The sequence below is a fragment of the Enhydra lutris genome, unplaced genomic scaffold (assembly GCF_002288905.1).
Source record: "Enhydra lutris kenyoni isolate GAN:26980312 unplaced genomic scaffold, ASM228890v2 scaffoldscaffold4, whole genome shotgun sequence".
NCBI classification, from domain to species: domain Eukaryota; kingdom Metazoa; phylum Chordata; class Mammalia; order Carnivora; family Mustelidae; genus Enhydra; species Enhydra lutris.
Genome location: NW_019154088.1, coordinates 23,887,952 through 23,909,517, shown reverse-complemented (window position 1 = coordinate 23,909,517; position 21,566 = coordinate 23,887,952). Strand labels below are relative to the sequence as shown.

Below are 21,566 nucleotides of genomic sequence, written 5' to 3'. Positions count from 1 at the left end.
ATGGAGGAGCAGGAGGAGGTTGGCATACCATTGGAGGGAGGAGGCAGAGAAGCGGAAACAGGGAAAAGAGGGAAAAAGGTATCTGCTAGCAATCCCACAGCTCACCTTTCATTTCTCAGCTGTCACCCATTCTCTCCTGGACAGAATGGACAGCTGGAAATGGTTTAAGAGTAACATCAAAGCAGTTTGTCTATAAGAGCTGGGAGATGGGGACTTGGAGAGGATTCTGAGGGATTCCCTCCCTTGAACCTGTCGCCACCACTCTGTTTAAAGCAAACTGAGAGTTGGGAAGCAACTCAGCCACCAACTAGCTGTGTGTCTTTGGGCACACGGCTTCCCCCTTTGGGCCTCTTGGTAAAACCAGCAGATTGGACACGACAGTAGGCAATGCCTAGCTCTAGCAGTGTCAAGTGCTTTGGCAATCTGGGCCGGGCCAGGAGACTGGCTCCACTTTGGAGAAATAGAACGACTCAGAGGCCCTGCCAGAGTGACACGGTGGAACTACTGTGTTGGAACTACTCTGTTGGTGGAACTGGCAGCCACTCGGAGGGGTCAGTGTTAAGCATACACACCTAGGAGAAACTCACTCTCCCTACAAGATATCTCTGCATTGTGGCTCGGAGGGAGCTGAGGTTTGCTGTACACATAAGGCAGGTACCAGGGACAGGTGATCCAACCAAAGCAGCCACACACGGTGCAGGGTCTGGGGGACACACGGCACAGTAGACATGGGAGGAGAGGGCTGTGGGCTTTGGGGTGCGGTTGGGAGGGAGAGCCATGCCAGCACGTCACCATGTGCCAGACTGCTCATTTCAGATGCCCTGCCTCCCTTGAAACAGAGGCCTGGGCCCCTAGGTCTAGCTGAAGTAGCTTGTCAGATAGAGATGCCACACTTGGCATCGAGATCCTTGATTTCTGTATGTTGACACCATTGAAGCAGGAAATGGGGACTTGTCTCCATTGGCTGGAGCCAACTGAGGTAGGCTGACTGTCTCCCTTAACATTCCCCTGTGACGAGCGGGATGCTCTATGTGGCCAGCCATACTCCTACCCCGGCTCCGAGCCCCGGGCTCAGGACGGCCAGCCCCTCCTTGACAGCTGGGCAGACCTAGCCTGGCCTGAGGAAGGTGGCCATGAGACTGGGAATGGGCTGTGACAACCTCATGGATTTGTGTCAGCTGTGATAACTCAAAGGGCAAAGGGTCCCCAAATGAACAGTTCAGGAGAAGTCCACATTACAGGAGGGAATGTAGTTCCGATTCTGAGGCCCAGAATCACACCAGAAGTAAAACTCTGGGGGGCATGTATATATACATGCCCGCGTGTGACAGGATGATGGGGAAAGACATTGAGCCTGGCCTACCCTTCCCCCAGGGTGAAATCGCCAGAGGCCCATATCTCACAGCCTTTGACACATTCTCCCAATACCCCAAACTGGGGATGTTTCCATAGGGACACCTGTCCCCAGTTCAAGGCAATTCAGCAAAGCTTTGTGAATTAACTTCTCCACAAAAGGCACAACCGAGGCCCCCAGGGGGCTGTGAGACCACTCCCTGGGGCTGGGGGAGGCCTAGCAGCAAAAGCCCAGGACCTTGGAGTGGGGGGCTCTCCCACCACCCCGGTCATTGCTCCAAGACCTTGAAGGACAGGGGTGTGCCGCTCTTGGCAAAGGCCTTCATCAGACTGCTAGGATAGATGCAGCCAAGCTTCTCCGGAGTTGGGAAGCCCCAGACCCTGTAGAGGGACAGGCTCAGGCGATCCCCAATATAGAAGGGGCCCACCCATTTGGCACTGCTGCCGTTCCTGGGGAGGGACAGCAAAAGGACTTGGTCACCCACATTCCACTCCTTCTCCTGACTCTCCCGCTTGAAACGCCTGTTCTCTGCCTTTTCACTAGCCTTGTCAGCCACCCGCCAGTGCAGCTCCAGCAGCTCCCCAATCAGCTGCAGCAGGAAGACATCCATCTTGAGGCCTTCGATATTGGCACTGCTCATCTCCCACCACAGGGGCTTGCCGAGCCTCACTTCATCTCCCGTCAGGATCTGGACAGGCGTGGCCTGGGTGGAGGAGGCCCTGAAGGCCAGGTGCAGCAAGGGCAGGGAGGCTGCCCACTTCTTGCCATGCAGGAAGATGAACTCCTTGAGGGCCCTCTTGAATTCCCAGTAGGCGTCGGAGCTGGTCAGGCAGGGGAACTGGAGGTCCCGGCTCAGGGAGGCTGCCTGGGCTCCCAGTGCCAGCCCACAGCTCACCAGGACGTGCCGAGCGAACTGGGGGCCCTGGGCGGCCTCCAGCTTCACGGGGACGCCCCACCTGGCAAACACATGCTGCAGCAGCACCTGGGCCACCGCCGTGTGCGTGTAGGGCTTCAGTGGGAAGGCCTCCACCCACCTGGTGTTGGGGTCGGCCACGATCAGCACATGCTTGTGGCCCTCCTCACTGATGGTGATGGGACCCACCACCTCGATCTGCAAGGTGGACCAGGGGGCAGTGGACCTGAGAGGCCACGGGGACTCAATGACCTTCAAGTCACTGCCGGTGAGGTTCCGTGGGATACAGAACAGGCAGCTCCGGCAGTAGTCCCTCACATGCTCCTGCATCCCGGGCCACCACCCCAGCAACCGCAACTTCTTGTAGGTCTCCTCGGGCCGCTGGTGGCCACCCAGGGGCAGGTCATGCACAGAGAAAATCAGGTCCCTCCGGAGTTGCCTCGGGACCACCCAGACCCTGGGCCTCTTATCCCCCTTGAACATGAGCAGGCCGCTCTCCTGGTCGAGGCTGAGGGAGTTAAAGACAGAACTGAAGGGGGAGGAGCCGGGCAGTTTCTGCCCGACCCGCAGTTTGGCAATGACCTCAGCCAAGGTGCTGTCACTCTGCTGCAATGCCAGCAAGTCAGGCCTCTTGCCCATGGTGTGGGGGGACATGATGGGGACCGGCACGTCCTTGGGCGGGTCCCACCACTGCCCGCCCCCCTGTGCGCCCTGTTTGGCCAGGGTGTCCACCGTCACGGCAAACAGGGAGCCCCTGTAGGAGGTTCGGTAGATAAATGGGAGGGAGGAGAGGCCAGAGGTGAGCGAGATGATGTATGAGAGCAGGCTTGGGTGAGGTAGCGGGGCCCCGTCTGAGGAGAGGAAGCCTCGAGCCCTCCACAGGGGCAGGAGCTCCCAGAGGAGGCTGAAAATCCAGTTGCAGTGCGTGAGGAAAACCACAGGGAGGCGGGACTGGCCGAAGCGCTCCAGACCACAGGCCACGGCTGCCAGGTGGGCATAGGTTGGTGTGTAAGGGGAGCAAGAGAAGGAAAGGGAGACTGGGGCGCTGGTGGGAGACAGGACATAGAGACCAAAGCCGGCACACCATTCGTCCTCACGGTAAAAGCAATAGCCCGACATGTGGATGCAGACGAAAGTGGACAGGTCGGAAAAAGGAGGCAGGACCTGGAAAAAGCGAGGCATCGAGGATGCGGGCGTCAGCAGCCGGTTTTCTCCCAGCAGGCCTTGGAGAAGGGTCAATTCCAGGGCCCTCTTGCCTTTGTCCTGTACCAGGAGGGACCATCGGATCAACCACGCTTTGGAAACCCTGCGGCCCTCCCGTGCCTCGGGGCCCACGGTGGTCCGGGAGGCGTAGGAAAGGTCCAGGACCACTGGGGTGTCTCCAATGCAGCGGGAAAAATGTTTGAGGGCCCAGGCCACAGCATAGGGGCTGTCTCCTCCTGACTGGGGGCCCTCACTCTCCTCATCAGGGAGGAGAGGTTTTGAGGTATAGGCTATGGGGTGCTTCCTCCCTGAGTGCTCCTGATAGACGACGGCCGTCAGGGCCACCTGGCTCACTGTCACCTCCAGACGGAAGGGCAGCTGGGCATTGGGGGCCGTCAGACAGAGGGCAGACACCAGGGCTCGCTTCAGAGCCAGGAAGGCCTTCTCGTGCTCCCAGTCCCACTGCCAGTCCGGCTTCTGCTTGAGGAGGCTGTGCAGGGGGCCCACGAGAGCTTCATAGTCGGGGATGACATCACGGTGGGAGTCCATGAACCCCACGAAGAAGGACAGGGCAGTGAAGTTGCTAGGGATGGTCAACTGAGCCAGCTGGGCCAGGACCTGCTGGCAGGGCGCCTTCCCGTCCCAGGGGATGCCCAGGTAAGGAGAAGCTGGCGCAGGCAGAAGATCGACGTCTAGCGCCCCGTCTGGGGGGTCGTGGAGGCTGAGGCACCGGAGGATTTCCTCAGAAAGGGAAGAGCACTCAGCCCTGAACACTGAAGCCAGGGAGGAGTCTGGGGCGTCTTCTTCAGGCAGCTCCTGCGCCCTCTGCCCCTCCCTCTGCTCCTCGTCCTGCCCCTCCTCCTTCTCCTCCTGGACATCCTCTATATTCGGCAGACTCTCGGGAGGCGCAAGGTCGACACCATCGCTAGGCTCAGAGGTGCTGGCCGAGCTGGGAGGAAGGGTCTTCCACACCTTCAGGAAGTTGCCCACATCAGTGTCCAGCCTACACCAGAAGAGCAGAGCGGAGGCACTAAAGGGCCTCGTGGAGGACGGAGGGGCCCCGCAGCGGAAAACCACATCTGCAGAGCCTTGCCTCATGGCCAAGTGTCCCTGAGGCCGGGCCAAGTGCCAGCCAGGGACACGGCAGAGCCTCTGTCAGGACCCCGCCCACCACCACCCCCTCCACCTCCACCTCCAGTGTGGGCTGGGCCTCCATGTCAGAGATGCAGTTGCCCCCTGAAGCCTCATCCAACCAAATCCTCATTAACCAAGAAACATTTTCAACCAGATCTAAGCTGATGACTTGGTAAGAGTGAGGCGACTGGCACTTCCAATTGGCCCCAAGGACGAGCAAGCCAGGGGAAGATCAAGAGAGGGAACGGGGCCCGATGAGGGATCGGGAGGGGACAGCAGACAAACGCAGGGAGATGAAACTGAGCTCACTCGCCCTGGGAACAATCACTGTCCATAAGGTCCTGACCAGAGTTCCCTGTGGGGCCCCAGCAACTGGGAGGTGGGCAGTAAGGTAGCTCAGAGGGAGTGGATACCAGGGCATCTGAGTTACTGCAAACCTGGCCCAGGATAACGGTCATGTATGTCTAACCCCAGCTGTAAGAATCAAAAACAATACATAGGGGGGAAAATCCATCAGAATGGACTCTAGCTCAGCTGGCCTCGTTCACCAGGAAACAAGAATGAGGCTGTCCACAGCAGCACCAGTGTGATAGCATAACATGGAAAATGTCAAATGAGCCTCAAGGAAAGATTTGCTACATCTGCTGGGTACTTGTGGAATGGAATGCCACACAGCCATTAAAATGAATCACGTGAATTCACGTGGCATGGATCTGGGAAAAAAAACAATAAGACGTTGAGTACAAATGCCAGCTGTGGCAGGGTGCGTGCAGTATGAAAGCACGTGGGCAAAACTGGAAAACTGAAAACCACTCTACGGTTGGTTTATGGAGGCATCAATGCGGGAGAAGTGTGAAGACCTGAAAAATCTAATTACTCTGCTCATCGTTAAGCACTAGACAAACGTTGGCTAACACTGAGGCGTTTCTGGTCGGTCCCGGGGTGGGGGAGGTAGGGGCTGGGAAGCAGCAGAGGCCCAGCCCATTACCTGTTTGGCTTCTTCAGAAACTCGTCCAGGGTGGGACCATCACGGCCCAGGGGGTCATCTGGCACCATGAAGAGATTCCCCGCAAAGGTAAAGGGTAGCAGGCTGGACCAGGGAGAGAGGAGACGCGGTCATAGGGGAGGCCTTGACCCACCCATGGCCCCATTGCCCTCCCGGGTGTCCGTACAGGGGTTGAGACCCCCATCTCCTCTCACAGGCAGGTGCTGGTGGGCACAGCGCCAAGGCCCCTCTCCCGGGCCCAGCACCCACTGCCACGGGCTGCCTGACATCCCCAGGCAAGGAATGGCTCCACCCCGGGGGATGACCTCACCGATCTTTGACCATCAGTTTCTTGGAATTATTCATCAGGATGTGGAGCTGCTCATTGGTAACGATGATGCCGTCTGTCTCCTCTGCCAGCTTCACCATGAACCTGCAGGGAGAGGGGCTGCTGCTCACCACCCGGAAAACCTCCCTTGCCAGGCCTTCGGGGAAAATGAACTCACAATGCACGTGGAGGTGTGCTGACCAAAGAGGCTGCCCCGGTGGTCGGGGAGCCAGGGCTCAGGAGCCCATGCCCTTGTCTATGCGGCCATCCGGGGTCACCACTAGCCCCTGAGAGGGGGAGGTTAGATGCACACCCCCAACCATACAGGGGTCTGTACATACAAGCACAGACCCCTACTGAAGAGACACACATTCACAGACACATGCACAGACACACACGCGGGAACCCGCACACTCGCCCACATTCACACATGCGTTTTTTACCGCTACCGTTTCCACATAGACAAAATGGACGAAAAATACCTACCCTGTATGGCTGTGAGGATTAAACTAAGTGAGACAGGACACTGAAGTGCCTGCCTCAGTGCCTCCCACACAGCATGCACACAAATATTCCTTTATTCCTCTTCACCAGTGCACAACATTCCCATACGTGCCAAGACAGACATACATACGTCTCTATGTACGTATACACACTACATATACACACCTGTATGTATGTATGTATATACATATAACCATATATAAAAACACATACCTGAATAAACAAATCCACTTTTCCAAGGATCACCTCTCCTTGAAAGAGGGCTGTGACCAGGAAAGAAAGCAAAGGCCACCTACTTCTCGGCATTCCCCGGAAGCGGCCATTCTGGTGGCCGCAAGCATGCTATTCCACAAGTGCCCAGCAGAGGGGCCTCTGCGGAAAAGCCACCTTCCCTCAAAGCCAGCCCGGAAATTGGAGGCACTTCAAGACCTTACCAAAGGGCCTAGCCCTTAAAGGAGGGATGCCTGGGCTATCATGCCCAGCCCTTCCCAGGCTGGGTAGAGGCCAGGTCTTGGGAAAAGTGGGCAGAAGCCAAACTTCTCAGTGCCCAGCACAGGAGGTGCCTAAGGGCAGCCAAGACCTGCATGTACCTGGCATCGGCTCCAGCCTAGGACCAGTGACCAGGGCAGGACAGTCCCTACCCCCACAGAGGCAGCATCACAACCCTCCCCCGCACCACCCCGCACCCCCACCCGGTGCATACTGGTCCTTCAGCCACGCTGGGGACTAGGTGTTTAGGACTGACAAGTAGGGAGGCCCTAGGGCTTTATCGAGGATACAGGGCCAGTCAAACTCCCATTTTCAGAGTCCAGCCAGGGCTCCAAGCACATACAGTCACACACATGCCTCCTCCAGGTGCCAGGGCTGGAGGGAGGAAAAGACTAAGGCAGTTCCTTGAGACATGAACTTTAACCCAAACTGGAGCCCTGAATCAGTCACTTGGGGAAGCAGCTCACTGGAAACACCGGAAATCCCCTGGGCTAATCCTACCCAAAGTGGTGGGTCTCAACTGGTAGGTCACAGAAGAAGAAAGCCTGTTGACTAAGGGAATGCAGCTGCAGAGTCCCAAAATCGGACTCACCCTTGGCCTTGGGGAGGGCCAATCTTGGAGCCCTCTCCTCATGGTGTCCCTCCCTCAGCCTCCAGAGGGCCCCACACCCCAGGCCATCCTCTCCAACGTGCCCCTAGTGCCCCTCGGAAATGCCGGCCTCCATCTCCCCAGAGCAGGGGAGGCAGGACCCCGCCTGACACAACTGCCCAGCTCCCCCCTGCCACGCCCCCAGCCCGCCCCCTGAGCCCTACAGAAGGCAGGCCTGGGACTAGCACACCTGTAGTCGTAGGTGGTGATCTTCTTGCCGTTCTCAAGCTGGGAGGGGGTGATTGAAAGCATCTTGAGGGAGTGCAGCTTCGTCAGGAAGTGGCTCTCTGGAGGTGAAAGGCAGAAGACAGAGATGCTCAGAGGACAGGCCACCAGGCAGAGGCCATGGTCGGGACGGACAGGCAGCGGGCAGCTCACCTCTCACCCTCCGGTTCTTCTTCAACTGCCAGGTGGGTACGAACACAGTGACCTCTCGGTGGCCCCGGTTCCAGAAATACTGCACCGCCATGGCAATGCCACGGCAGGAGAAGAAATGCTGGAGGCCATGCCTGGAGGGGCGGGGGGGCAGGCAGGAGGTGAACAAGTTCCTCCTGAGGAACATGGCCCTGCCCCTCCGCCCTCCCTCAGAGCCAGGCAATGCCACGCACCCGCATCCGCGCCAGCAATGCCCTTGTCCCTTTCCTCCATCATCGAACATTCTGGAAAGACCCACTCTGTAAGTGTGTGTTCGCATGCTTGGGTGGGGGGTACGTTGTGCACCTGTGTATGTGTGTGTGCGTGCGCGCGCATGCGCATGTGCATGCGCATGAATAGGGCCCTCCAGGGCAAGAGGAAAAAGAAGGCAACCTCTACACCCAAAGAACTCAATTCAGGGATAGAAGCAAATGAGCAGCCATTGCCACTAAGTGTCTGCTGGGAGCACGTTCAGCACAGTAACTTCCATCCTCTATGGGGAAAGACCACAGGTCTCCGACACACCTGGGCGAACACGTGTACAGCAGTAAGCGCTGGGCAGGCAGGACAGTCTCTAAGGGTTGGTTAGCGGAGGCAGAAAAGGCCACATAAAGGACACCTGGGCTGGGCCACCAGGCTCCGGCTCAACACTGACCGCTGGCCTGGGGTTGACAAACACCGTACCACGTGGGGCAGGCCGCAGTGGGAGCACAGGCCTTGGCAGGGGACAGATGGGAAGCCAAGGCCAGCCAGGCCCCCTACTAGGCTCTGGAATCTGGGGCAAGAATCGTCACCTCTTTGGGCCTGGCTTTGCTTCCATCAAAGAGGAAGAAGAGAAATCTCCCTTCACGGGGCTGTCTTAACCTTTCCGTGCACACTGCCGTTTCCCCATTTGAACCTGTGGCCCCACCGCAGAGGTCAAGAGGGGATGCCACACTGTCCCCCTGGACCACCCCACGCCCATGGGTACTCACACCATGGCCACACTGCTCCCATCGATAACCACTCGCCGCAGGCCCTGGTTCCCGGGTTCCCCCGACAGGTTCAGCTCAAAAGGTGTGTTCAGGGCCTCGTGGTACCTCTGGAAGCTGGTCACGGTGCTATTTGCCTGCGGGTGGCGAAGCGGCTGCCTCGGGGCCCCCTCCCGCGCCCCAAGGAGCCCCTCCGTCTGAGCTTGGTGCTTACGACCGGGAGCCGACGTGCTGCCGGACTGGGGGCCCTGCCTTTCGGCTTCCCCCTGGCCCTTTGGGAAGGAGACGTCACCCCTTGACGAAGACTGGCCCTCGCTCGGGAGTTCGGCTGCACCCGAGACCGGCCCCGGATCTGCGAGTGTCTTCTGAGCCGCAGGAGTTTTGGGAGCTCTGGAGGCTTTGGGGCCAGCAGACCCTGTTTTGGCTAGAGGCCCAGTTTGGGCTTTGGGAGTTTTGGGCCCTGCAGGTGACGATTTCACCGAAGGCGTTTTCTGAGTTGCGGGAGCTTTTGGATTTGCAGGTGCCCCTGGAGCTGCTGATGCCGGCGGAGCCACGGCTGTCTTCTGAGCCGAGGGCACCCCTGGAGCTGCTGGCTTCGTGGGGGCCGAAGGCACTTCGAGAGCTGCAGGTTCCGCAGGGACTGCCAGCGTCGTCTGGGCTGTAGGCACTTTGGGGACTGCAGGCAGCCCTTGATCCGCAGGTGGGGTTTGAGCTGTGGCCACTGCTGCAGCCATGGGCACTTCAAGAGTTTCAGGCACTGTTTGAGCATCAGGTACTGATGGCACGGTTGGCCCCCCTTGAGCCACGGGCCCCCCCTGAGCTGTAGACACTCCTTGCCCTGGCAGCAGCGCCGGAAAGGGCCCCTCTTCTGGCCCCTTACTGTCCCACTGCCCACTTCCTTGATCCCCCGGCTCACTTCCAGTTTGTAGCGGCGGTACAGAGGTCAAGGGTGGCCCTATCTGGGGAAGTCCGGGGCTAGTCTTGTCTTTTACACCTGAGCCCCCTGAGACCACCAATAAACTCATGACTTTCGGGGGGGTCTCCGGCCTCGGGCAGTTCTGTAGGGCTGCCTCTCCTCCTGGTCCGGCGTCTGGTCTGCACTCGGGGCTTTCCATGCTGGGCAAAGGAACCAGCTCCTTCTGCTTCCACTCAAGATTCAAGGGCAAAGGATTCTGCCCTGGTAGCTTGAACTGAATGGGGCCCAGGGGCCTCTGCCAGAAGGGGAAACTGAAGCATGCCTGGGACAGGAGCCAGGCCAGGTGGAGGGAGTGCAGCTCATTGATCTTCCAGAAGGTGGCAGCGATAGCCCCTGGCCACAAGGGCCCAAAGGTTGGCCCCGGGGTCCAGGCCTTCCAGGGCGGGCACACACCCAGGGCTGACACGGGGGGCTGGAAGGGGAGTTTGTCTTCCGCTCTCTGGCCTGGCTTCTGCTGGGACAGTGCCTGTGCATGGGGCGCAGAGTCCTGGCTGCTGGTGGCTCGCGCTGGCCCTTCCTCTCGACCACTGTCTGCACCACCGTGGCTGTTGGAATCGACCCTGGAAAAAGCCCAGGTTTATTGGAAGGGTGGTTAGACCACGAAAGTCCCCCACAACTTCCTTGGGGTCGGGGAGCAGGCAGAGGATCAGAGAAGCAGAGAGCTTCTTCAGCAGAACTTACCGTACCAGCTGGTTCGCTGTTTCCTGTTGTGTGTTCTGGCCTGGGGCACCCAAGACCAGGGCCCTGGTGGCTCCCAGGCTGGTTAACCTCTTGGAATGTTCTAGACTCCTGTTCTGGAGGGTCCCCACCTCCAGGAAGGGCCCAGGACCGTCTCCCACAGACACCATGGCCGGGCCTTCCTTCTGCTGGTGGGGAGGGCAGATCAGGACCTCGGGGTCAGAGCGTGACTCGGAAGTGCCGATGCGGCCGAGCCACTCGATGATGTCCTCCTTGCCCGCAGCGTCCCGCACCAGGCTCAGCAGCAGCTCTTGGACCGCTGGGGGAAGCTGCAGCAGATCCCCTGCATACTGGTCACCGCGGATCCAGACCAGGGCCCCGAAGGCCCTGGTCACCTCGGCTTCCCAGATCCCCCGGGGGGTGAGCAGAGCAGCAGGGCCCCAGCGCAGCCGCCCCACCAGCTCCTCCAGCCAGTTCTGGGTCATGATGAAAGACTCAGTCAGCCCCCCCACCATCAGGGAGCCAGGGGGGCCAGGCACCAGGTAGGCCAGAGTGCTCCAGCAGAGACAGTCGAGAAAGAGGCCCTGGGCCCCAAGGAAGGCGCAGTGCAGGGCCTGCGGGTAGCGAACCTCCTTCCACAGCTCCGGGCTGCACAGGCCCTTCAGATACTCCTGAAGCCACAGTGGGGAGAGGAAGCACAAAGGAAGTCATCCTTTTATGGGCTTGCACTCACTGGCTTGCACTCCCCATCCCAAGGCCTGCCCCTCCCCAGGGACTTGCCCTACCATAATCCAATGCTGCCCCCATGGCCAGCCCCTCTCTCCTGGTCCTGCCCCCTCACACACTCATTTCTTCCCAGGGAACTCTCCGAAGAGATGAGAGAGGCACCCAGGGGAAGGGGAAAGCACCTAGGCTTGGAGTCGGAGCCCTTGCTCTAGTTCCAACTCGGCTGCACCAGGTGAGGCAGGTTAACTATGGAACTTTACCTGTTTCCTGAGACCTCTGTCCTGTAAGATGGCAGGTTAAGTGAGATACCCCAGTCCTACCCTGCAATTCTAGAAACAGGAGCCAGCTAGAAGGGGAATTGTACACTACTGAGTATCCTCCCCGTGCCAGGAACCTATGTGACCTGGGGCAAGTGATCTACCCTCCCTGTGCCTGCGATTTCTCATCTGTAAAATGGGGATAACAGTCCCCCCTCATTAGGCTAATATGAAGCTTCAATGCCTTAATACAAAGGAAGTGCTTAGCCTAGAGTCTGGCTCAACCTATTCCCATTCTGCATGCTCAGAAGGGACACCTCGCTTGCCCGATGACACACACCTACAGGCTGACGGGCCAGGAGCACAATCCACATCTGTCTGACTCTGAAACCAGGGCTCTTTCTACCTCCTCAGACTACACAGTAACCACACGGTAATCCTGTGGGATTCTGGCTTAATCCCCCTACAGAAGGTCTCTAGCACAACCCATATCTATAACCATGGAAACTCTGTTGCCCAGAGGGAAGAGGAGGAGGAGGTAAGTCACTGGGCCAGCACCTAGGGGAGCTCCACAGATATGCATGATGGCTGAACCAGAACGAAGGCCTCTGGCTCTCTGGGCAGACCATCTCCTCATGTTTACAGGCCTCACACACTCAGGCTTCAGCAGCCACTGGGAGGGGACAGGTTGGAGCTCTCCCCTGCGTGACTAAGCTATACCAGCATGGCCCCCTGAGTTCCAAGGGAGCATGGACACTCCCACTTCATCAGCCAACCTATGTCGATTACACTCGCCCTCATATCCCTCCTGTCCCTCCACATCCCCATATCCCTGACTGTCATCCCTCTTCCTCTTTTCCCCTAACAGTTCCATTAGGGAGCAAAGGCTCCATTTTAGATCTCCAGCAGCTGTTCTGAAGACCACTCCAGCCCCTTGCTCAGAACCGTGCTTACCTCTTCCACCTGCACTGGGCCACAGGCCTCCAACCCCTTCCCCAAAGGGCCTAAAATACACCTAGGCACTTAGGCCCAGGTCTAACCCCTTCGAGATCAGTCCAAAACCAGCTCAAAACCTGATAGACATCCCAAGCCATCACCTCCCATCCAGAACTTCAGCCGGTCCCGGTCCCACTGCCCAGCAGGGTGAATCTGACCAGGAGCGGGATAACTGTCACAGACCTTAACCAATCCCCAGCACCCTATATTCCAATTACTTGAAAAACAATATGTAAAAATGAAGAAACATGCTAGAGAAGAAGACTGTGGGTGGTTTCTTCTCCTTGTGCAAAGAGCTTAAAATAGTTATTGTTCCATTAACTGTTCAATATTTTTTAAAAGATAGATTAAAAACTAAGACCATTTTCCAAATAATAAATGTGAACTAATATTCATTGAATACTTAGTGTGTATCAGGCTTATATACACATGATCTCATTTATTCCTCTCTCAGCCCTAGAAGGAAATGGCTACCATCCCCATTTTAGATGAGCAAGGAAGGGCACAAGTCCAAGGTTACACAGATAGTGGGCTGGGATACTCAGGCACTCTGACTCCAAAGTCTGGGGCCTTAGCCACGGGGCTGTCTATACCATTCAGCAAAAAAAGGTAAAGAAACAACAGAGTTGTAAGTTCGAGCCCCACGTTGGGTATAGAGATTACTTAAAAATAAAATAAAATAAATAATAAATAAAATGTAAAAGTAAAAACAAATAAATAAAAAGGCAGACTGAAGCAAAGTTGTTTGAGGAGTAGTTAGAGCCAAGAGATCAACCAGCCCCTCACACGAAGGCTGGGCAAGTACCTCCACACACTGGGAGGTTTGCTCTCTAGACAAACTAGCAGGCGAGAAACAAGGTCCCGGGATTAGAGGTTCATCACCATACTTGAGGGTATGCCAGCAGCCAGACCGTGACCCTCCAGGACAGAGAACAGAGAAATACATTCTGGAAATCTGGCCAGCCAGAGAGACCTAAAGATCACCAAACAGGCTCCCTGATAGACAGCGCCCTCAGGTCTCTGCACAAACAAGTTCAAAACCAACAAGAGTTAGCCTCGTGCAAGGATTACCATGACACATGGGAAAAGCTTCTAATGTGAAATAAACACACAGGGGCGCCTGGGTGGCCCAGTCCATTAAGCATCCGACTCTTGATCTCAGCTCAGGTCTTGATCTCAGGGTCAAAAAAAAGGAAAGATGGAAGGAAAAAAAAAAAGAGAGAGAGAAGAAAACATACAGAAGGGGGCAGGGGAAATTTTGAAGGAAGAGAAACAAGGCAGAGAGAAGAAAACTTCAAAACATTTACTATCATTGCTCTCAGGGAGATAATATACAACACTGGCACATTAAACAAGAATAGGATACTATTTTTTTTTTTTCAAGATTTATTTTTTTGAGAGAGAGTGTGTGTGCAAGCTGGGAGGGCTGGCAGAAGGAGAATCCTCGGGCAGACCCTGGTGAGTGTGGAGCCCGAGGCAGGGCTTGATCCCAGGACCCTGAAACCACAACCTGAGCCATAACCAAGAGCCAGACGCTTAACTGATTGAACCACCCAGGCACCCCTTTGAAAAGAGAATTCAGAGAAACATAAGTGACTTTTTTTTTTTAAGATTTTATTTTTAAGTATCTCTATATCCAATATGGGGCTCAAACCTACAACCCGAGATCAAGAGTCACATGCTCCATCAACTGAGCCACTCAGGCACCCCCATAAATGACTTTAAGATATTAAAAAATATGATGGCAGTGGAGCACCCAACTCTTGATTTCAGCTAAGATCATGATCTCGGGGTCATGGGACGGAGCCCAGGTAAGGCTCCATACCCAGTGAGGAGTCTGCTTGAGATTCTCTCCCTCTCACTCTGCCCCTACCCCCCTCCCAAATAAATATATAAGATCTTTTAGAAAATTAAAAAATAAAAAGGTTGGAAGATAAACTTCAGGAAATATCCAGAAAACAGAGCAAAAAGTCAGAATTGGAGAACAGGAGAAAAAATAAGAATAAGTACACCAGGCCAGAAAGCTCAATGTCTGAAGAGGAGTTCCAGAAAGAGAGGATAGAGAAAACACGGAGGGAAGAATCATCAACAAAATAGTTTCTGGGGACGCCTGGGTGGCTCAGTTGGTTAAGCAGCTGCCTTCGGCTCAGGTCATGATCCCAGCATCCTGGGATCGAGTCCCACATCGGGCTCCTTGCTCATCAGGGAGCCTGCTTCTCCCTCTGCCTCTGCCTGCCATTCTGTCTGCCTGTGCTTGCTCTCTCTCCCTCTCTCTCTCTGAAAAAAAAAAAAAAAAAAAAAAAATCTTAAAAAAAAAAAAAAAATAGTTTCTGAAAATTTTCTAGATCTGAAGAACATGAGTGTCCAGACAGACAGGCCCACAGAGCACCACAGTAGTAACTGAAGATGGATGAGACAGACCCAAACAAAGGGTTCCTACTGAGAAACCTCAAAACAGTGGGGAAACTACAAACTTCCAGAGGAAAGACATTTCACACACAAAGGACCTGGGTCCTGAAGAGCTTCAGATGTCCCAAAAGCAAGAAGTCAATGGTGTAAGGCCTCTGCATTTCTGAAGGAAAATAATTTTCCATTTATAATTCAACAGCAACCAAACTATCAATATCAAGTGGTCTTCAGACCGCCTATGTAGATATGCAAATACGCATACCATTTTACCTCCTATAAAACCTTTGGGTTAGTTGGGGCGCCTGGGTGGCTCAGTGGGTTAAAGCCTCTGCCTTCAGCTCAGGTCATGATCCCAGACTCACTGCTCAGCAGGGAGCCTGCTTCCTCCTCTCTCTCTGCCTACTCTCTCTGCCTACTTGTGATCTCTGTCTGTTAAATAAATTAAAAAACAAAACAAAACAAAAAAACACCTTTGGGTTGGGGGAGGGGACTTTCTCGGGAAGCTACTGGGGAATATCTTCCAGCTAATCAACAAAGGAAACCAAGAAAGGACATCGGAAGAAAGCAAAGAATCTCCAGGACGACAACAGACAAAGACAGATCTCAGAATGGATCCACTCATTCAACAAATCATCACTGAGCACCTACTAGGTGCCGGCCACTGTTCTAAGAGCACAAGCATCCGTAGGCAAGGGGGACAGCTAGTTTGGTCTAGAGGGTCAGACTCAAGAGACAAGCTTGTTGAGAGCAGTCACCAGCATACCCTTCAGCACTGTACCATCTTTCTCACTTGATGACACCACCGATGGATGTGCTCCACCAACCCAAGAAAGAAAAAGATACGCAGTCCAGGAAACAAGGCATTTAACAAAGAAAAAAGGCAAATGATGCCAAGGACAGCAAACTGAAGTCTCGGATGCCAGCTGTGCAGTCCTGGCTAGACAGAAAGATGTCTTCAAGAAAAAAGCTGGAACTGAACAACACCTTGAGCGCATAGATTGACCTTCTAGAAAACTGTAGTGAGAGGCTACTGAAATTGTAAGAATTGGCTATAGGTACAAAGGAAAACCAGCAAATTGAAAAACAAGGGGTTCTTAGCCTTAGTGAAGCACAAAAGTCAGAAAGAAAACATAAGCAGAATACAGGGCAACGCCCAGATGTGAGTGACGCAGGTTTGACCAGAAAACTGAAATATATAATTCTATTGGGAAAAAAGAAAGGATGGCGATGTAAGGGACTAAAAAAACTAATAGTACACTATCTGTTATTTAATTGAACTTAAATTTTAAAAAGAGAAAAATACATGAAAAAAATTAAACCAATTAATCAAAAGATAATAATATACATATATACATATGTGTGTGTGTATGTGTGTGTGTGTGTGTGTGTGTGTGTGTGTATAATATATACACTATTTTTTTTTAGGAATGTGGAGATGAGGAAATGCCAAAGGGAGTACTGTCTAGGAGGAAGAGCACAGAAGAGGCAGTTGGGAGGGACACGGCAGGGAATCACAGTGTCCTATTGTCCGCTTTCTGAAAAGTACTGGACTTTTTAATTGTGCATTACCTTTATAGAAGAAAAATTAAGTTTAAAAAGAGAGAGAGAGATCAGTTGCCCAAAACACAATTAGGTGTGCTGGTAAGAGATTGACAATCAGTCCCTGGGGGCAGTGGGGTGGGGGGTGGCGCGATGATAGCCCTGATTTGTAGCATTTGACAATTTCTATGGCATAAATACTCCCACTATGGCTGATTTCAAACTACCAGTGGGGTGCCACTGGTTTGCAAACTTCCTGAAACGTTAGTAGGGATTAGTAGCACCCAGCTCCAGCATATCCCTGGCCACCAACTTCCATGTGACTTGCTTACAGAGTGGATCAAGGGACCTATCAACTTCCATCTGACAATCCGAGCCCAAAGTCAGCAAACCACGCCCTGCCCCACAGCTCTCTGAACCCAGTCTCTGGTTCCTCCTCCCCTCCCTCCACCATCTCCAGAAAGGAGGCATCTCCAGAAAGGAGGAAAGTGAAATGTCACCTCTCCTCTCTGTGCTCAATGCTTCCTTGCCATTGTCAGGGACAGAGCGCTGAGCAGGGCTTGTCCGTGGGAAACTCAGATCACTATTAAAACTCTCCTTTCAGGGATGCCTGGGTGCCTCAGTCAGTGAAGTGTCTGCCTTTGGCTCAGGTCATGATCCCAGGGTCCTGAGACCCAGTCCTGCATCGGACTCCCTGCTTGGTGGGAAGCCTGCTTCTCCCCCTGCCTGCCGCTTCCCCTGCTTGTGCGTGTTCTCTCGCTCTCTTTCTCTAACAAATAAATAAATAAAATCTAAATAAATAAATAAATAAAACCCTCCTTTCCACTTGCAGATCTCACCTCAGAGAGGCCAGGCTCCCCCAGTGTTTGTTTTTTGCCACTGGGAAGGTGATTTCTGGCAAATGACTTCATTATTTCTTAAATCCCACCACAAGATAACAATTTAAAGATACTCGAGTTCTACAGACATTTTCCTGGAAAGCCAGTGAGTATAATTCAGAAACATACCCAGGACCTCCTCCAGATGAGCCTGTCTCCTTCACCCCTCCTCCCCTCCCCATCCAGCCACCCCCATGCTCACCCCTCTCCCATCCGTAAGCCTCTGGTCTCACTAGGTCCTCTCTGCCCGTTGGCCTGAGTATCACAGCACGTTATCAAAGTGCAGGCTTCGGTGTCCCTATAGCTGGGATTAGAGTCAGCCCCAGCACCTCCACATGGAAGCCACAAGACATCATTAGACTTGAGAAATTGTCACGGATCAGATTGCTTGACCCTGGGGAGCATTTCGTCTTACTTTAATTTCAGCTTTTCATTTTACAAACAAGGAGACTGAGAATCAGAGACAAAAACACTCATTCAAAGTTGTACAGTAATAACTGACATCTGTGGGTGGCTGGGTCGGTCGGTTCGGCGCCCGGCTCTTGGTTTCAGCTCAGGCCACCAGCTCAGGGTCCTAGGATGGAGGCACCTCCCCCACCCCCATGGAGCCCTCGATGGGGAGTCTGCTTGAGGATTCTCTTCCTCTTCCTCTGCCCCTCCCCCAAAAATAAATAAATCTTTAAAAAAGAGTAACAATAACTGACATCTATATCACATAGCTCTCCACATTTGCGAACATTCTTTTTTTTTTTTTTAAAGATTTTATTTATTTATTTGACAGAGAGAGATCACAAGTAGGCAGAGAGGCAGGAGAGGGCGGGGGGAAGCAGGCTCCCAGCCGCACAGAGAGCCCGATGCGGGGCCAGATCCCAGGACCCCGGGATCATGACCCGAGCCGAAAGCAGAGGCTTTAACCCACTGAGCCACCCAGGCGCCCCCCCCCTTTTTTTTAAGATTCTATTTATTTCTTTGACAGAGATCACAACTAGGCAGAGAGGCAGGCAGAGAGAGAGAGATAGAGAGAGAGAGAAGCAGGCTCCCCGCTGAGCAGAGAGCCCGATGCGGGACTCAATCCCAAGATGCTGGGATCATGACCTGAGCTGAAGGCAGAGGCTTAACCCACTGAGCCACCCAGGTGTCCCCACATTTGCGAACATTCTTAAGCCTGCATTATTTCAGCAGACTCACAACCCCTCCATGATATGGGTGTTATATTATTATTTTATAGATGAAGAAATAGGCTCCAGAGAGAGTCAATTATTTGACCCTGGTCACCTAGTTAGAGGCTAGAAAACCCTGATCTCAAATTCTTTCTGCCACATTCCTCAGTCCCAGACACAGCTTGGTGACAACAGGTTGAGCCCAGATCTCCTGAGTCCTGGGACAAAGCCTTATCCTCCCACCCTCCCTGCTCTCCTGCTCCAAACCTCCAACCGTCTCTTCTCTCTGCTCATTTTGTGCAATAAGAGAGGGACTAACCTAGAAGACCCTCATGTTATATTTCCATCTTAAACAGGGCCTTTCCTTTCCCTGAGGGAAGACAAAGGGGAAGGAGGTGACAGGTAGGGGAATCAAGAAAGCCACTGGTTACATTAGCAGGGCCTGGGGTGTGAGGGAGGGAGTGGCCCACGGAACCCTGAGACAGTAGTAGGAGCAGGAGCAGACAGGTCTGGAGAAGTTGATCCAGGATTTAAAGCAAGGGGCAGGAGCGCTAGGCACCTCTGAAAATACAAATCAAAAGGGTGAGTTGTTCTATTTCAAATTAATAAAAAGATTAAGAATTGGGGTGCCTGAGTAGCTCAGTTGGTTAAGCATCTGCTTTTGGCTCAGGTCATTTTCCCCTGAGTCCTGGGATCGCGCCCCGAGAGCCCCTAGCCCCGAGTGGGGCTTCCTGCTCTGCGGGAGCCTGCTTCTCCCTCTCCCTGTCATTCCCCCTGCTTGTACTCTCTCTCTCTGTCAAATAAATAAATACAATCTTTAAAACAAAAAATAAAATAAAATAATAAAAAGATTAAGAACCCAAAACAACCCCAAAGGCTCCTCTTGTTAGCCCACCCCATTCTAGCTACGGAAAAGTCTGAATCTCAGGGGCTCCAGCCCATCCAGTCTCTGGGCAGGCACCTCTCCCATCCCCCTGCACCTCTGTCAGAACTGGAAAAACTGCTGACCAAGCAGCTCAGTGGAGGGGCTGAGGGAGGAACTTTCCAGCCTGCCTGCCTGCCACTGGCCAGTGTATTCTGGGCTTCCCCACCCATGGCCTTGACCAATTAGGATATTGGCATGGACCCAGCTGGAGAAGGGGTGTGTGTTGGGGGGATGGGGGGGTGAGAGGTGCAAAGGAAGTGGGTGACCTGGGACCCAGGGAAGCTGCAGCATTCCTACCAGGAAAAGATAAGGGAATCTAGAGGAAGAGGGAGACCTTGGCCATGACTGGAAGTCAGAGGGAACCCGAGAGGCCCAAGTGGAGAAGCTTGAGAGAGAAGCCAGAGAGAATGCAAGAGAGGTGCACTGTGACCTACCCTGTCCAGCACCCAGCCCCCACACAGCAACCCCTTTCATCTGAAAGCCCATAGCCCTCCTCCAAGATTCCCACCCATCCCCAAGGAATGCTGTCTTCCAGAGCATCTGCACACACACACACACACACACACACACACACACACACACACACACCAGCCCCTACAAGAGGCTGCCTAGGGCATCAAGAGTGTGGGGCAGGGAACCCAGAGCCCTGGGTTCTGATTCCAGCACTTGCCACCCTCCCCCCATCCCCACCTGACACTGTGAGGTCATGCAAGCCCCTTACCCTCTCCAATCCCCAATACCACATCTGTAAAACGCCAGCATTGCTCTAGAAGGGTCTCTAAGGGCCCCTCCTGTCCAGCACTCTGAGAGGCTCGAAGGGGGCAGCCCAGGATTTAAGAAGACTTAAAAGGAAACAGAAGGACCTGCGCCTTCCAGCTTCTTGGTAGAGAACAAAGAAGTACTGCAGAGGCCACAGAAATGCTAGACTTGGGCGCCTGAGTGGCTCAGTGGGTTAAAGCCTATGCCTTCGGCTCAGGTCATGATGACACGGTCCTGGGATCGAGCCCTGCATCAGGCTCTCTGCTCAGCGGGGTGCCTGCTTCCCCCACCCCCTCCGCCTGCCTCTCTGCCTACTTGTGATCTGTCAAATAAATAAATAAAATCTTAAAAAAAAAAGAAAGAAAGAAAGAAAGAAAGAAAGAAAGAAAGAAAGAAAAAGAAATGCTGGACCTTAAGTTGTTCCCCAGATGAGGGAGCAGGCTATGGATGCTGAGGTCCTGGCCATGTAAGGCTCATGGGGGAACACACACCATGGAGGCTCTCTCAGCGCACTTGAGAGACAGAAGTGACATGCAGGAGAGGGGTGAGGCCGAAAAGAAAAAGGGAACCAGAGGGAAGGAACCAAGGCTGCAGATCTGGAAAGACAGGAGACTGGCCCACTACCTGCCCGCCATAGTGCCTAATCCAGGTCGAGGGACCTCTGGGGACCCCCGCCTCCCCTGGGCAGGGGAGCGTGAGAGGAGTCTGGCTGGAAGGGGCGGGTGGGGGTAGGAACGAGCTGTTTACCTTGGCTTTGCTCATGTTCTCCTTGGGCCCCTCGAGCTGCAGCCAGAAGTAGGGGGTGTCTGGGCGGCTCTGGAAGGCGTTCAGCTTGACCCTGAAGATGCGCTGCACTTGCAGCCGCTGCCGCTGCACCCGGGGCTTTGATTTGGTCTGCACCATGAACCATTCCTGCGCCGGAGGGTCGCCCCCGGACAGGAGCATGGCTGCCCCGCCCGTCGCTGGAAGGAGGGAGCCGACAGTGTCACCGGGCTCCCAGCGCGGGAGGCGCCCCAGCCGGGTGCCGGAGGAGCCCAGGCCACGCCCCCTCCTGCGAGGGGCGCGCCCCCCCGCCGGGGCCGCGGTCCTCCGGCTCGCGTACCCTACCGCCACCGCCCGGGTGCCGGTCAGCCCGAGCTGCGTCCCTTTTGGCGGCGGCTCCCGCGACAATCTCTTCCTGCCAGGGGCTGCAGCTGGGGGTGGGACCGCTGGGGCTCCCGCCGCCCTTCCCTCCGCCCCCAGCCTTTCCCCTTCACCACTGCGCCAGCCCCCGCAAGATGAACCCTCTCTCCGCCCCCCGGGTGGCTAGAAGGGGTGCG

The 21,566-nt window shown here is 54.6% G+C and overlaps 1 protein-coding gene across 2 annotated transcripts; it reads right to left on the bottom strand.

Moving 5' to 3' along the window:
- Positions 1 to 39: 39 nt before the first annotated feature.
- Positions 40 to 21,239, bottom strand: LOC111140549 (NYN domain and retroviral integrase containing). 2 transcript variants are annotated; one of them, XM_022492768.1, is made up of 8 exons: positions 20,995 to 21,239; positions 10,602 to 11,269; positions 8,948 to 10,480; positions 7,938 to 8,068; positions 7,750 to 7,846; positions 5,921 to 6,022; positions 5,593 to 5,694; positions 40 to 4,473 (listed from the first exon to the last, which is right to left on the bottom strand). In XM_022492768.1, exons 1-8 carry the CDS (start codon positions 21,190 to 21,192, stop codon positions 1,623 to 1,625), a joined length of 5,682 nt encoding a protein of 1,893 aa, XP_022348476.1. In that variant the 5' UTR covers positions 21,193 to 21,239; the 3' UTR covers positions 40 to 1,622. The 2 variants fall into 2 exon arrangements, with proteins under 2 accessions (XP_022348476.1, XP_022348482.1); XM_022492774.1 differs by having other exon boundaries at positions 10,602 to 10,786.
- Positions 21,240 to 21,566: the final 327 nt, after the last annotated feature.